The following is a 15,648-nucleotide window of genomic DNA, read 5'->3' as shown; positions in this document are numbered from 1 at the left end:
TTCTTACGATTCTGATGCGCTTTCCTGACTATTGTTCTGTCAATGTGTGATCATCGAGTTGTTCCTTCATGTAAAACCTTCTTGATATGACTCTGTATTGGGTGCCTGGCTCTGGTGCTAAGGGTGTCCCTGTATCCACACTCTGGGAAATTTGTATGAGGAGAGTTTGCCCTGTCCTAAGTAAGGGATTTGTCTCCTTGCAATAGAGTTAGGGATTGAAAAAACAAGAAAACTCTCTAATAATCAGGAGTATCATTACAAGAAGAGAGCCACAAACAAGTGGCTCTAGTGTTGGGGAGGTTATCGGTGACTACAGAAGAAAAGCAATTGATGCTTTCAAGCCAGCAAGACCCTCGTTTTGGTTGTGCGAACTAGAACACAATGTTGTGTCCGAGTCTTCAAGCCAGCAAGACCCTCGTCCCCTCCAACTCGATCAATATCAACCACATTCAATTTCTTCTGGAAGCAGATGATTTGGCGTAGTTAGCACCTAGCAAGACCCTCGGCCCAGTCTTAGATGAAATTCTTTTGACTAAACAGATACAAGTGTTAGCTATATCTAAGTCTTGCTAATAAAAAATATACATAAATTTTCACCACCAACTGTTGAGTAGCGAACTTTGGAGTTTAGAACTACATAATCAAATGCAATCCAGTTCTCTTATCTACAACAGAATCTTATTCTATGGGGCCTTTTATCCCAGAGTTTTTGTCCAAAGTAAACTTTTGGTAATTGCTGGATGTAAACTCGAGTCATACATTCATACCCAATGTAAAATCATAATACACATAACATTGTCATTTGACAAGCGCCGTAAAATCATAGTACACATAGCATGGAAGAACTTTCCTTAACAGCCATGGCTCGGCTCTCTCTAAGAGATCAAATCCTTTATTTCATATTAAGAGGATTTAAAAGCAGGAAATAAGACTTCATAAACAATAAATAATCTATATTTAAGGTCAAATATCTTCGTGACTTCGTTTATATTTCTATACAAAGATGAAATATAAAAAAAAAGCAGAAAATTATTATTTAGCACTGGATGGATTTTTTTTGAAGGATCGAATGCGTTGTTCAAACGAAGGAGAAAGAGAAAAATGAAGAAAAGAAAGATTGTTTACGAGTTCCAAAACGATGACAGTACGAAGAAATCTTGAAAAGAACAATTTCAACCAAGTGTATCAATAAGTGAAATGAATGGAATGGTGTTCACGACACTTAATGGTTGTGCATATGCAGGGGAACGTGATGAAATCGGCCTAATGGCAAGTTTGGTTCAAGTTGTAATACCACAAAAAATTATAAACCGGTACACCGTGATCAAATGGAGGGTAAAACTAAACCGGTACACCCATCAACTGTCACATGTCATCCAATTTAGTAATTTGACGGTAAAATTTAACGGTAATTAACGGATGGTAAATTTGTGACGGTTGTACCAGTTTGGGATTTTTTGTGGTCAAAAAATTAGTTTGGGGTAAATTTGTCATAGGTATACCGGTTTGGGATAAATTTGTCACAAGTGTACCAGTTTGAGATTTTTCGTTGTATTAATCCTTATTTTTTCCCCATATTAATTCCTGTCCCGGTCAGTGCGGTCACTTTTACATTGTCTAGTACTTACAGATCGCTTCCTGTGTTGTTTTCGTCCTTGAGAAAGATAGTGTAAAACTTAGAGCCCGAAGCCCAAGTCCAAATGTCTCTACCTCAGCCCATCTCCACACCTTCAGAACCTGATTTTTATTTTTTTTTTTGGTCGGACGTTCAGAACCTGATGAAAAGGAGATTAAAACAACAGTAGCAGGAGTAGAGAGAGAGAGCAAAAAAACAAAAGAAAGAAAAACGGAGAAACCGAGGAAAAGAGAAAGAAGAAGGGAAAGGGGAGATTTCGTCGCGTTTGCTCTCCGAAAGTTCCGATAAGCCATATTAGCTCAGTTTAGTAGCACTCGGTAAGGATTTAAACCATTTATTCATTTAATCGGAAGAAATTTCATAGTTCAGCTGTAAATTCGGATTTATTTGACACATGAATTGTTGGATTCAATTTAGGAGTTATATAGCTGCAAAATCATGCACTAATGAAATTTTGGGGTGTTCGTGGATTTAGAGTTACGGTGTGATCAAAATGAATTTTCGGAACCACCGCCCTCAGCGGCTGTGCTGGCTTCGGGCTCCCCTCCCCCCACGAAGGGTAGGAGTTCAAATCCCAGTGCTGGCGTTAGGGATTCTTAAGCGTGACGTCGTGGTGGTGGGTCCTGCGCTAGCGTCACCCCGGGTTTACCTCCTCGGCTGTCGGCCGTGCGGGGGGTTCCCGGGTTACCAAAAAAAAAAAAAATGAATTTTCGAAGTTTCGCGCGATTGCTAGTACCAGTTTATGAGTTATTGTGTTTTGGCGTCGCAACTGGCCTATCTTCCACCATCTTTTGAGTCAGCAAAGTATCATTTGGCACTTCGAAAAGAGCTTTTTGTTTATAGTAAACACGCTTGAATCGGAGTTCGCTGGAATGATATGACGAGACCAAAATTCGGTGCATGAGTTGCTTGGTACAACAAACATCGCATATGAGTCGTTTTGTCGCTCGGTGAGTTTAGTTTAGTCAAGGTATTCATTTAGTTGATTTTTCATATAGTTTTCTCACTTAATTGATAAGATTTCAAATTCGTCAACTTAAGTAGCTTTTGTTGTTTGGCTTTACAACCCTAGATAAAATGGTGCTTATCTCTTCTATGAATTTTAAACTAAAGTCTTAAAAGTGGTATTGATTATGTATAATATGAGTTATGAAAGGCATTGCACCGTATAATTTTGTTAAAACGAAAAAGTGATGTTTAGAGCATATTCAATTATCTGGAATGGTGTACTCAAACTTTTCCTAAAATAGTTTTTGACTTGATTTGTGGGAAAATTATAAATAAAAAAAAAACGTCATAAACTTATTGCATTTGTGTCAATTTAGTCATATATCTTTTAATTGTGTCAATTGAGTCCTAAACATTTTGACAATTCGTCAATATAGTCCATCTGACCAATTTTTTTGGCTAAAAATAGCTGACATGGGTACTGGCCATCTTACGTAGCATGCCAGTGCTGACGTGAACAATTTTTTTTTTCTTTTCTAATTTTTTTTATGTTTTTTTTCTTTTCTTTTTTCTTTGTTTTTCTTTCTTCTTTTTTTTCCCAAATGTGGGCCGGCAAGGTCATGGTAGACCCTCGCTAGCCACAGGCAAGGTAATCGGAGAAATGGAGCAGCAAACACCCAATAATAATTATAATTATAATGATAATCCAGATGAAGGTTGGATCATCCAATTGACTCTGCATTTCAGGTCAACTGAAAAAGTGGTCTTAGCCATGTATATTGGTGTATTCTCATAATTAGTGGTTTATGATTTTGTGAGGCAATCTTTCTTATTCTGAGATGCCCACGACTCACTGAGTGCAAGAAGAGGTTGCTTTTCTCGCTGTGGCTTCTCTTCTCGTCCTCACCGAAACCCAACCCGAGTTTAACCCGCTGTAGTACCACTCTCTTTCTGTTTCAAGTCCATGCTCTTGAATCTTTCCCTGTCTAATGCAATTTCAATCGATCCTTTAAGGTTGAAGATCATGCTTTTTTTTTTGTTTCCTTCTTGACACGTTGAAAATAAGGCGTGTCTTCGTTTGGTTTTGGTGTTAAAGAGCGATGATGGCTGCGATGTTTTCATTTGAATCTTTGGGAAACATTGTGTATTCTTCATTCTAAAGACTGATGATGACTCTTTTTTCGTTTCAACTGATTGGATGGATTATGGCGAAGCTGGTGATGGGAGAGCAAAATCACACTTCATTGAAATACACATGGAAGATTACCAACTTCACTAGCTTGACTCAAAAGAAGTACTACTCCAAAGTGTTCAAACTCGGCACAACGCCTGGTAATCGTTGAATTATATACTTTCAAGCGTAACGATTGATTCTCGCCTTTTTTGTTTCCTCCACTTGTTGAACTCCAAGAATTTTTGGTTCTCTTGTATGATACGGTTGATGTGAGCAGCCAAATACTCTTCTTCCCCAAAGGGAACAAATTGTCCGTATACTTGGACGTAGCTGATTTCCCGAGGCTACCACAAGGGTGGAGCAGATATGCCCATTTCAAATTGATTCTGGTTGATCAGAACAATTATGGCAATTCTAGAATAAAGGGCACGTGGATTGCGACTCTGATTATGTCTGGTTTTTTTGGTCTGATGTTGAAATATTATACGGATGTTAATTTAGTCATAAAGTTTTTAATTTGCCAAATCAGTTGTAAACCCTTGCGTGAAATTCCTATGTAGTCCTTTCGGTTAATTTTTGCCGGAAATTACTAACGTCGTTCTATGTGGCACACTGCCACATCATCGATTTCTACGGAGATCAGCTGGAAGAATTGCATTAGAATTTTGCGCAAAGGTTTAGAATTAAATAGCAAAATTTGAAAGTTTATGATTAAATCGACATCCGTACAATAGGTTTATGATTGATTGGACAATTTTTCAATAGAGAAGCTCCTTTAATATCAGGAATATTTTGCATAGAAGGTGTGGAAGCTCTTTTTTTCTTCTAGGGTCAAACCAATAGCATTCGTTTAGTCTTCACTAGTTCTACCTATAAATCAAAGTAGCCAAAGAAACGGACATAGTTACTTGGAATGATACGACTCCTAGAAAATAGAGAGGGTAGCTTGGGACTTACCAAGACAAAATACATAGATTTGGTCCTCCTCGCTAAACTTAGATGGACCATTAGTCAAGAGTGCAAATTTTACAAACCTACGTCCATTTGCTTTTATCAACAAGTCTTCGTTGACGCATCGAGTTTTGAATCTTTTGATATCCTTGTAAACTAAGACTTCTTGAAGTTTGACCAGATTTGACCTCAAATAAAAATTTGTTTGGTCGAATGGTATAACTGGGTAGTTCTTAGCAATAGGTTTCCTATAATTCCCAATTTGCCCGTGAAGGAATACTGGGTGTCGGGATGGCACGTCTTTTATCCACAATTGTTCAATCTTGAAGGTGTCAAAATATTTGTGATTACTAATATCAAGTGACACATTCATATCGATCTTGTCATAAGCTTGTATACGCCTCGAGAATCGTATCATTCGGAGTTTTAACTAAGAAAATATCTTAACTTTTCATCACAATCGTCCGTCCAACCGATTCGTAGAAATATCCTATCCCAATACTTGTTTAATAATCAAACCACATTTTCAAAAATATCAAGTCACAAGATTCCCATGGGCACAAAATCAGGTTTATCGAATATGGGCAAGTTATGCATGGTCAAAGTGTGGTCAATTATGTTAAAGCAATAATAAACTGTGTTAGAATATTAAAATATTAAAGTACGCTAAGTTAGCAATACTCCCACAAAATCTTATTTGGCATAAGAAGCAAGCAGTTTTGAATTTAAATCTTTCCAGACTCTTATTTACCTCTGCAATTACATATGTCCACACTAGAGGGTCAAGTTAAAGTCTAGCCTACGTGTGAGAGGAAGTGTTTAATATTTAAGGGTCAATATCATAAAAAATCACAAACTAAAACACTTGTGATAAATTTACCCAAAACTAATTTGTTGATCACCAAAAATTCCAAACGGGTACACCTGTGATAAATTTATCCTCCATTAGTTTCCATTAAATTTTATTGCTAAATTGCTGAGTTGGTTGACACGTAGCAGTTGACATATGTATCAGTTTAGGGCTTTACCCCTCTATTTGTCACAGAATTACCCGTTTGTAATTTTTCGTGGTATTGATCCAATTTAACGGAGGGTAAATGTGTCACAAGTGTACCAATTTGGGGTTTTTGATAGTCAAAAAATTAATTTGGGGTAAATCTATCACAAGTGTGCCGGTTTGGGGTTTTTTGTGGTCAAAAAATTAGTTTTTGGTAAATCTATCATAGGTGTACCAGTTTAGGGTTTTTCACAATATTAACGCAATATTTAAATATTAAATCACACAATCATCTAAAAGTTTAAGTTTTTAGAATGGCAGCGATCCCACAAAATCTCACAAACTGATTCAACAATTGGCACCAGGTGTTGGAAACATTGTACGGGTCAATTGGATCAGAAATTTGACAATTTTTAGCTTGACGTTAATATTTTTTGGAAATATTTTGAAAATGAAATGTTGTTTATTGATGAAATACATATCCACCAGCATGATGTATTGTGGTTTGGATTAGATGCTTGTTATCAACCTATGTGTACATGTGTATAATCAGGTTTTGTTTGGGGCCTTAACCACAACCAATGTGATTTTCGGGATTTAATCACAATTGATATGATTTTCGGGGCTTAAGCACATCCAGTATGATTGTCAGGTCTTGTCATCTGACGAAGCATGACCATAGGGTTTTGCTTGACATGAGCAATCGAGTTTGATATAGACATTAGATTTTGTTGCATAACTTTTGATTTGTTGATTATGAGAATATACACATTATGCTTGTTATATGGGGAAACTGTGATGAATGCTATAGTTTTGATACATATATATGGATGCATATTTGATTTTAAAATTAACATTGTTGATTACTTGATTCGATGGATAGTAGGGATCGACATTGCTAAGCCGTGGTTTTGCTCACCCCTTTTACAAGCTTTGCATGTCTCGAGACATAAATAGAAGTAGGCGACTTCACACGAAGATAGTGTAATTGGGGTGGCTAAATATTTCATTATCTTATTCGTATAAAGTTTAGGGTTAATATCGCGAAAAAGCCCAAACTGGTATGCCTGTGACAATTTTATCCCAAACTAATTTTTTGACCGCCAAGAACCCCAAATTGGTACACTTGTGATAAATTTACGCTCAATTTATTTCCGATAAATTTTACTATCAAATTGCTTTGTTAAATGACACGTGGCAATTGACGGATGTACCAATTTTATATTTTACCCTCTATTTATCACAGGCATACCAGTTTATGATATTTTGTGGTATTAATTCAATTTAATGAAAACTAATGGAGGGTAAATTTGTCACAAATGTACCAGTTTAGGGTTTTTGGTGGTCAAAAAATTAGTTTGGAGTAAATTTGTCACAGATGTACTAATTTGGGATTTTTCGTGGTCAAAAAATTAGTTTGGGATAAAATTATTACAGGTATACCAGTTTGGGGTTTTTCATGGTATTAACCCTAAAGTTTATTAGACCGAGCGTTAAGAATTTCCAGTTTGGAAAAATTATGGTATTTCGGACCATAAAATTCATTTATGAAATGTTTTATTTAGTCAATATATTTGTACAATAAATTATTTTGGTTAAATGCTCCGTCCTTTATTTCATAAAGGATCCTTGAATTCAGTATGGATTTAGCGTGACACCTTAGATGTGACCAAGGTGGTGGTAAGAGTTTTGGTTTTTACATGCAAATGAAGTTTTGACCTGGTTTTTATGAAAATCCCATCAGCTTTAATACCATGTTGGTAAACACAACCGATGGAGAAATATTAAGTTTTCCCATTTGTCTTGACTTAATAAAAACAAAGGGTCCTCTTTTAATTTTTCGTAAAAAATAAATAATTATTCAAATTTCAAAAAAATTATATTTAAATTTATGTATCGATGTTTGCATATTGTGAAGAATTTTGTAAACAAGCGCCCCTTCGCATTTTTGAAAACACCCAAGTGAAGAATAATTGTTTATTTTCTATGCATCGTCTCTCTCCAGTTATGTGTTGTTGGTATATTGAAAATCGAAAATATTTCGTGGTCACTCTTTAACGAGATCCTTTAGTGAAAATTTCATGTGTCTCTCTCCTGTTATGTGTTCTGGCAAGTTTTATTCAGCTTAAAGATACTTGAATAAAGCAATCCACAAGTTTCGATCAACGATTTCATTTCAGACCTTTTAGCCTTCGAGCAGGCCAATGCCGAATCCGAGCTGGAGAGACTAAGGAAGGACGACGTTCTCTGCAAAATGAAGAGCCTCGAGACTCATATCTCACATAAGTGAATGTTGGATGACCTCGCCGAGAAAGAGGAAGCGCTCAACATGAAATTGTAGGAAGTGAAGTTTAGGAGAGAAAAGCTCATCCCGTAATTGGAAGATTTTGATGGTCGAGTAGGAGGAAGCGAAATCCAGGAACAAAGCTCATGAGGACAAAGAAGTGAAGAAGAGAATTGCCGAGGAAAGAATGTCGAGATATCGACCACTGCTTGGTCGAATCTGAAGGCTCAGTTTTGCTAAATCCTTGTTGCTGGTAACTGTGGCAATTGGTTGCTTGGCTTATGTATGCAAGTGTTCAGGCGAAACCATTGTTGAAACGGTCTTGTTTCTTGTATCCCATGTTTTCCAAACGTGGTCAGTCTATTTTTGGACCAAAAAAAACAGAGAGAGTCGGCTGGTGATGATTTTTTATGCGGATTGTGCGGTCATTAGGGTTTTCGCTCTCGGAACTTGGAAGTTTGCTCTGATAAATGTGCTTTCCTTGCTGTTGTTCCATCGATGCATGAGGATCGAGTAGTTCTGTGACTTCTGTCTCGTAGGACCTATCGCTGGTCAGTACTTTGCCTGTCTCCAAACTACCATATTCAATTTATGTTTTGGTTGTGAGTAGTGAGGATGTGCAACATCGAATCCGTATCTATGAAACGCATGTTCATCTTCTCAAACTATTTGCTGTTTTCAGAGCAAGAAGTCTTCCCCTTTCTGTTCCTGATGTTTTTGCTTGCATTTCTGGGAAGGACTTATTCCAATTACTGAAGTAAAGGCCCTGCCATGAAAGAGACTTGATCATCCGACAACGACTTCGAATTTGAACTCGTCGAAGCAGCCAAACCGCCCCGAAGCCATTCTGGAAAGTGTATGAAAATGTTCCTGCCGGTCAACTGTCATCAGGAGAGAGAGATTATGATGATAAAACATGGAATGAATTTGTTGGGTGAATTACCAAGCTATAAAAATATGTCAAGGTGTGAAACTTCACCAGACAATTTGGTTCATCAAACTATTCATGGAGTTTCGATGTCAACGATGTTACCAATTGCTTTGGAAAAACTAGGATGTGGGTCGCAATTGACGATGAATAAAACATATATTAGTGCAATTTCTAGAGAGTTCGCATCGCATATATCTAGAGCGATAATGACAAAATAAAGGCATTGCTTTCACATCAGGAATTAGAAAACCAGAAGAGGCCAACAGAAAAAGGTTTGGAAAGAAGCTTTGGGAATGTTTTCATAATGGGTTCGCGAATTCCTACCGAAGAAATAATGCATTAACTACATATTCTAATGTCTAAGACATTGAATACTAGGGTGAGTATGGTCTGGGTGGGCAGTTCCCACTATGAAACCGAGAACCGCCCACTAAGGACCGGTTTCGAAAATCGAGAACCGTCCATTGATTCCATGGATCCACCCGAGAACCGGACTGCTGGTCCGGTCCAATTCCCGGGTGGGTCCATGAAACCGGTCCCATTAAGCTTCGCGCAAATGGAGGTGACCGAAAGCGAGAGAGAGAGAGGCAATGAACGGCTGGAGGCGCGACCATGAATTGATAGGACTTGAGAATCGAGGCTATAAGTCAATGAGTGATGAGCTTAAGAGTCAAGACCATGAATGAAATATAGAGAGACGACTCAAATAAAGTGAAAGTGAGATGAAACGAACACTTAATTGATCAGCGTTAAGTTTTAGATTAAGGATTTTAGGGTTTTCATTTTTCTTAAATATTTTCATTTTTTTTTTGGTTGAAAATTTTTCTTAAAAATTAGATATGTATTGCCGGTCTTGTCCGGGTGGGCGGATAGGCAGTTCCACGCCTAGAATCGGAAATCGGACCGGTACTCACCGGTTCTAGTAAATTGGAACCAGAAACCGGACTAGTCCGACGAGAACCGCCGGTTCCAGTCCGGTCCGGTCTGGTTTCGGGCGGTCCAGGCGGTTTCCGATTCTTTTGCACACCCTTATTATTGAATACTGCCATTGATTGGCCATTTTAATGAAAAGAAAATCCATAAGAAGACTTATTCCATTACCAATATGACAAAAGCAACAAGAAATCTGTACCTTGTTTTTATCTATTTTGTTTGTTTATTTTGGCGATTATTGATGAGCTCTAGTCTAATTAGTGATTGATGGTTTTGTGAGGCAATCTTTCTTGTTCTCAGATGCCCACGACTCAATGAGTGCAAGACGAGGTTGCTTTTTTCGTTGGGGCTTCTCTTCTCTGCCTCCCCGAAACACTACCCAAGTTCAACATGTAGTTGTCCCACCACTCTCTTCTGTGTCGGAGCTCGTTCCTCGTTTCGAGGGAGAGGTTGATGTTCATTTCTTTTTTCGCTGTTTCAAGTCCCATGTTCTTGAATCTTGCCCTGTCTAAATGCAATTTCAATCGATTCTTTAACGTTGAAGATCGTGCACTTTTTGTGTTCTCTTCTTGACCCATCAGAAATGGAGCGTGTGTTTGTTTTGGTTTTGCTGTTAAAGAACGATGATATATGCGATTTTTTCATTCGAATTTTTGGGAACCATTGAGTTTTTCTTCATTCTAAAGACTGATTTTTCCAACTGATTGGATTATGGCGAAGCTGGCGATGGGAGAGCAAAATCCCACTTCATGGAAATACACATGGAAGATCACCAACTTCACTAGCTTGACTCAAAAGAAGTACTACTCTGAAGTGTTCATGCTCGGTGACAATACCTGGTAATCGTTGAATTCCGTTTTCGACGAGCGTAATGATCGAATTGTGGCTTGTTCTTGTCTTTTTTGTTTCCTAGTTGAATTTCCTAAGAATTCTGAGTTCTCTTGTATGGTATGGTTGAGCAGGCGAATACTCATCTTCCCCAAGGGGAACAATACGGAGCATCTGTCGATATACTTGGACGTTGCGGACTCCACGAGGCTACCATATGGGTGGAGCAGAAACGCCCATTTCAAATTGATTCTGGTCAATCAGAACGATTATGGCAATTCTTGTATTAAGGGTATGTTGATTGCAACTCTGAGTATGTCTGGTTCTTTCAGTCTGCTGTTGGAATCTGATTTTGAGATACGGCATTTGAGGAGGGATGAGAAACCTTCTTTATTTGCTGCTGAAGTCCTCTTTCATGTCTGGGATGAATTTAGGCACATATATGTCCCCAATTGATGGTATTCATATTGATAAAGTCTGCACTCATGATGGCAAATTTGATTCATAACCGGAGACATCCGCTTGTGCTAATATCTTACGAAATTGTGATTCATGTGCAATATATCCACCATCATTCATCAATTGAAGTATTCGATTGTGTTTGTGGTGTACACTGGCAAAGACCATAGTTGGGTTAGCTATGCAGTACTTTGTCAATTCTATCAATAAGTCTTTTTCAGAAAGAACATTGAAGGATGGTTTGACTTCACTTGTTGTGCTAAGTATGAGGGAATTAAAGTGAGAAATTAGTCCATAGGTCATGGCATATCTGTTTGTGGAGGTTCCCACTTTATAGATGCGATGAAGTTTCTTCTGTGTACATAATTTTGTGCCAATCCCAATTGAACGTGTGCTGTTACGCACTTCAAAGCATCTGAAATGACAATGTGAATACTTGGCTACCGAAGAGTAGAAGGAACGCGTGAACATTTGGACATTCAGAAGTATTGGAAGGAGTGGAGATTCACCACCTCAATACTGTTTGTGGAACAAATTGCAGGATTTTAGGTACTATATGAAATGGACACAGAAGCGTTGCCGTAATTTGGATTTTTTTCATTTCAGCAGACCAGACCGAGTTTCTGATGAAGCAAACTAAGAGAGGATGTTTAGGCCTTGTTGTTGCAATGCTTTCTAAATATATGCTTTAACTTCGTTCTTGTGGCTCTGGTGTTCCATGTTACTGACCCGAAACGCAATAATCTTTTCATCATTGAACCTAATGCAGTGAAACAGGGGATAATTTTAAATAAGGGCCGAAAGTGCCCTCATTTTTTCAAATAAGGGTCTGAAGTGGATCCTATCTCAAATAAGGGCATAAAGTGGCTATGTCTGTTTTAAATAATGGTCTGACTTTCCGAATAGTAAGAGCATTTTCATCCTATTACATTTTTTGAATTTTTTTTCCTTTTTCTGGTTTTTTCTTTTTCGCCGGTGGCTGGTTCCAACAGCCGGCCATCGGCAAAGCCCAAAAAGGGCTAGGCAAGGGTTGCCTTCGACTGGTCGAGAAGTGGCTGGCAAGAACCTTGCCTGTTGCTGACTAGGGTGGCCCTCGCCAGATCGTTGAGGGCAATCCTCGCCCAGCCCTTTTCGGGCTTCACTGTTCGCTAGCCACCGACCAGCATAGTAGAAAGAGAAAACCATAGAAAGGAAAAAGAAAAAATAATTTAAAATTAAAATTATCTTTGGACGAAAATGCCCTTGATCGGCCGGTGACCGGCGAGGTCAAACCCTTATTTGAAACTACCATGGCCACTGTAGGCCTTTATTTGAGACTGACATGCTATTTCAAGCCCTTATTTGATACAAAGTCTACTTTAGTCTCTTATTTGAGAAAATGATAGTATTTCATACCCTTATTTGGAATTTTCCCAGTGAAACATGAGATCTTTTCACCTGTTACCCCATTTTACTGAAGTCCCATCTTAACAAAATGCAGAGACGGAACATATTTTCACCTCAAGAGAGAGTGACTGGGGCTTCACATCCTTCATTCCATTGTGCCAAGTCCATGACAGCTGTTGCGGGTATTTAGTGAACAACACTTTGATGGTTGTAGCTGAGATTTTGGCCCCCCAACCCTCAGCTGAAATTACTCAGTTGGCTGAACCTCCTGCAAATGTTCCTCGGGCGACACCAACAGACACATTCGACACGTATTTCACAAATCTTGAGGAAACTATTAACGCTGCTCAGAGTTATCCTGCCAGAGGAGTGTTGAACACGAGCAATCAAGAAGGTGCTCTTTCGACTTCTGAGGCTCCAACCTTGGAAGAAGTAGAGAAGGCTAAGCTGTCTTTGAAGGAGTGCCTTTCTGATAACTTCAAGCTAAATGTAAAAGACAGATTGGCTGAAGCAATGTCGACGTTAAGCATAGCCAGAAGCGGGTTATCACTGGACCAGCAAAAATCAGTCAAAGCCTTTTGGGCCAACTTCGATGAGTTCACTTCCGACTTTTTGACCTTTGAGCAGGACAATGCCGAATTCGAGTTGCAGAAATTGCTTAAGGATCAAATGTTGGCGACAATGAAGAAGAATCACAACACTCACATCTTGTATAAGCATTTTTTGGGTGACCTGACCAAAGAGGAGGAAGAGTTCAATAAAAAACTCGACGAAGTGAAGTCCAGAAGAGAAAAGCTCATTTCGGACTGGGAGATTTTGATGGTCGATTCGGAAGAAGCGAAATCTGGGTACAAGGATCAAGAGAAGAAAGTAGTGCAGGCCGAGGAAAAGAAGAGAATAGCTGAGGAAAGAATGTCTAGATCGACCACTGCTTGGTCAAATCTGAAGACGCAATTTTGTTGAAGCTTTTTGGCTTGGATCAGAACTGGCTATGAGGACACTCTACAAATGGGTCGCATATGTAAATATAACTGTGTTTGTGTCAAATCTCTTGCTAATAAGTGCTTTTGAGTGGTGAAATCCTGTGCCTTTGAGATTCAGTCACCTTCTGATAATTTTTGTAGGAGTTACCCCATCTGCTGTGCTTTTATACACTTCGAACTTCAAATTTTCTGTATTTTTCTTTCGGTTATCTCATCAGAGTTTTGAAATTAGAATCATTTCCCTCTGGGAAGCCTATTGATGCTTCGCGTTGGTCGGCTTAATTGTCCTTAAATGATAATCTATGTCTCATTGTGACTGAAGTTGTATATCTTCACTTTGAAGTGGAGACGCAGGATGTTCTTTTATCCATTTACCTGTATCGCAGAGAGATTTCAAGAGGATGATTTTGGACATTAACACTCTCTCTAACCACAATCATTTCACACTAGTGTCCTTATGAGGCAATTCACTTATATCACTTTGGTTGGGCAAAAAAGGGAAAAAATTTTGGTGTTGGTAATTCTGTAATGTTGTTGGTAATGTTCAACAGATACGTCGATGTTATTCACTAACAATGTCATTAACTTCTGTACATCACATGAAATGGTAAGTTACCGATAATTTTAGAAATTCACCACTCAAAACAAAAGTTTAGCAATAAAAACAGTAATAACCTGTAAAAATTAATTTCTTTCTACTATAGGTCCACTTAAAAGGTAGAAAGTTATAAGCAGTATAATAACCATACCACGTTTAAGTAGAATGAAACTAATCTATTCTTTTCTATAGAAATTTACTTTTGAAAACAAAAACTTACCAGTCTGATTAGTAACTTACAATGAAATTATTGACTTTCCAATGTAAGATCAATTATAGGTGCGTGCATGATAACCATTCTGTTTTTCTGTTTTTCTATTTTTCTGTTCCCAGGAACAAGTTTGAAACAGAAATCCGCAGAGTAACGCAATTTCATTTTTCTATTTTTGGAACAAATTTCTACTACAGAAATGGGTTTGGAACATAAATTAGAAGTAAAAATTTTCTACTTTTATTTCTGAAATAGAAATGGGTTGTACACTTATTGAGATTCGTCTCATAGTTGTATAATCCACAATTTCAGACCCCCAGCCGTAAACCCGGGAAGTTCGCCTCTTCTTTTTGGAAGTTCGAGGAACCGCTTTTGGTGCCCGGTGGAATTGCAGGCGATGCCTAAGAGGTCTTCCGAAGAATCGAACCAAGCGAAGTGGGAATATGAAGGAAGGAGGCGACCCTTAGGTTTTTCCCTAGGGTATTTTAGGGGTTGTGTAAATCGGGTTGACCCATAGGGAAGTTAAGATAACCAAACCCTGAACTCTTGCTATAACGGTGATTTCGGATGCTAGTTTTTTAATTATGTCTGTAATATAATGTTTGTTTGTTTGGTGCTGTATGAAGATGTTGTTGTTTGATTGTTGTGGTGTTCTACCCCGTTGTCGTCATCTTTTTGTCCGGGGTTTTTATATCCGCTTCCGCATGTGGCTCTGATGTTTGGGTTGGATCGGCGACGTTCTTAGGACGTCGCAACTATTCGGCCGGAGTAGGGGATGTCGCGGGCTCGATGGGGTTCGGGGCATGACATCCCCGTTTTGAATTGGTATCAGAGCAAGGTTTGCTCGATATCGGTAAGGTCGAGACCTGGAGTGATAACGAGCGACGACTTCAGGGTAGCCAGTTAGGGAGCCCTTTGTAGATGCGTGTTTATGTTGTTTGTGCATGCTCTATGAGTACGCGCCTGTGATTGCTGAGTGGGTTGTTGTGGTTGTAATGATGGTTGAGACGAAGGTGCGGCGGGACTTGAGGTGAGTACGAGAATCCCGTTGAGTGCTTGGTAGTGTTGATTTGATGTTGGGTGATCGGTTTGATGGTGGTTTGTTGGTTGTTGAATGCTAGTTGTCGAGTTCTGTGCTTAGGGCTTGGACTAGTGTAGTTGGTCTAGACCTCTGATACCCGTGTGGACTTATAGCAGGAAGGAGAATAGTAGGAAGCTGATTCAATGAGCAGCGAAGGAAGAGGAGTAGGAAGGGTCCCAAGAAGGGGTGTAGGAAGAGGAACAAGAGGTAGAGGTCGTGCTCGAGCTAGAGCCGTAGAGGACATTGAT

General features: G+C 38.8%; 1 protein-coding gene across 1 annotated transcript; it reads left to right on the top strand.

The window, feature by feature from the left end:
- The first annotated feature begins 10,565 nt into the window (after window positions 1-10,565).
- Window positions 10,566-13,642, top strand: LOC115678561 (MATH domain and coiled-coil domain-containing protein At3g58410-like). The gene is made up of 3 exons (XM_030601959.2): window positions 10,566-10,654; window positions 10,817-10,974; window positions 12,622-13,642. The coding sequence occupies exons 1-3, from the start codon at window positions 10,566-10,568 to the stop codon at window positions 13,488-13,490; spliced, it is 1,116 nt and encodes a 371-aa protein (XP_030457819.2). The 3' UTR covers window positions 13,491-13,642.
- The last annotated feature ends 2,006 nt before the right edge of the window (window positions 13,643-15,648 follow it).

Source organism: Syzygium oleosum, unplaced genomic scaffold, assembly GCF_021117445.2.
Source record: "Syzygium oleosum isolate NSW1041296 unplaced genomic scaffold, Sole_v2.1 Sole_v2.10, whole genome shotgun sequence".
Lineage (NCBI taxonomy): Eukaryota > Viridiplantae > Streptophyta > Magnoliopsida > Myrtales > Myrtaceae > Syzygium > Syzygium oleosum.
Note: the sequence above shows the minus strand (reverse complement) of the source record. Positions and strands in the feature narration are given on the sequence as shown.

Excerpts from the sequence above, each read along its gene's own strand:
- LOC115678561 (XM_030601959.2), top strand. The coding sequence starts at position 10,566 with ATGGCGAAGCTGGCGATGGGAGAGCAAAATCCCACTTCATGGAAATAC. Across the intron at positions 10,655-10,816 it reads ACTAGCTTGACTCAAAAGAA|GCGAATACTCATCTTCCCCA; the intron begins GTACTACTCTGA and ends ATGGTTGAGCAG. Across the intron at positions 10,975-12,621 it reads TGGCAATTCTTGTATTAAGG|AGACGGAACATATTTTCACC; the intron begins GTATGTTGATTG and ends AACAAAATGCAG.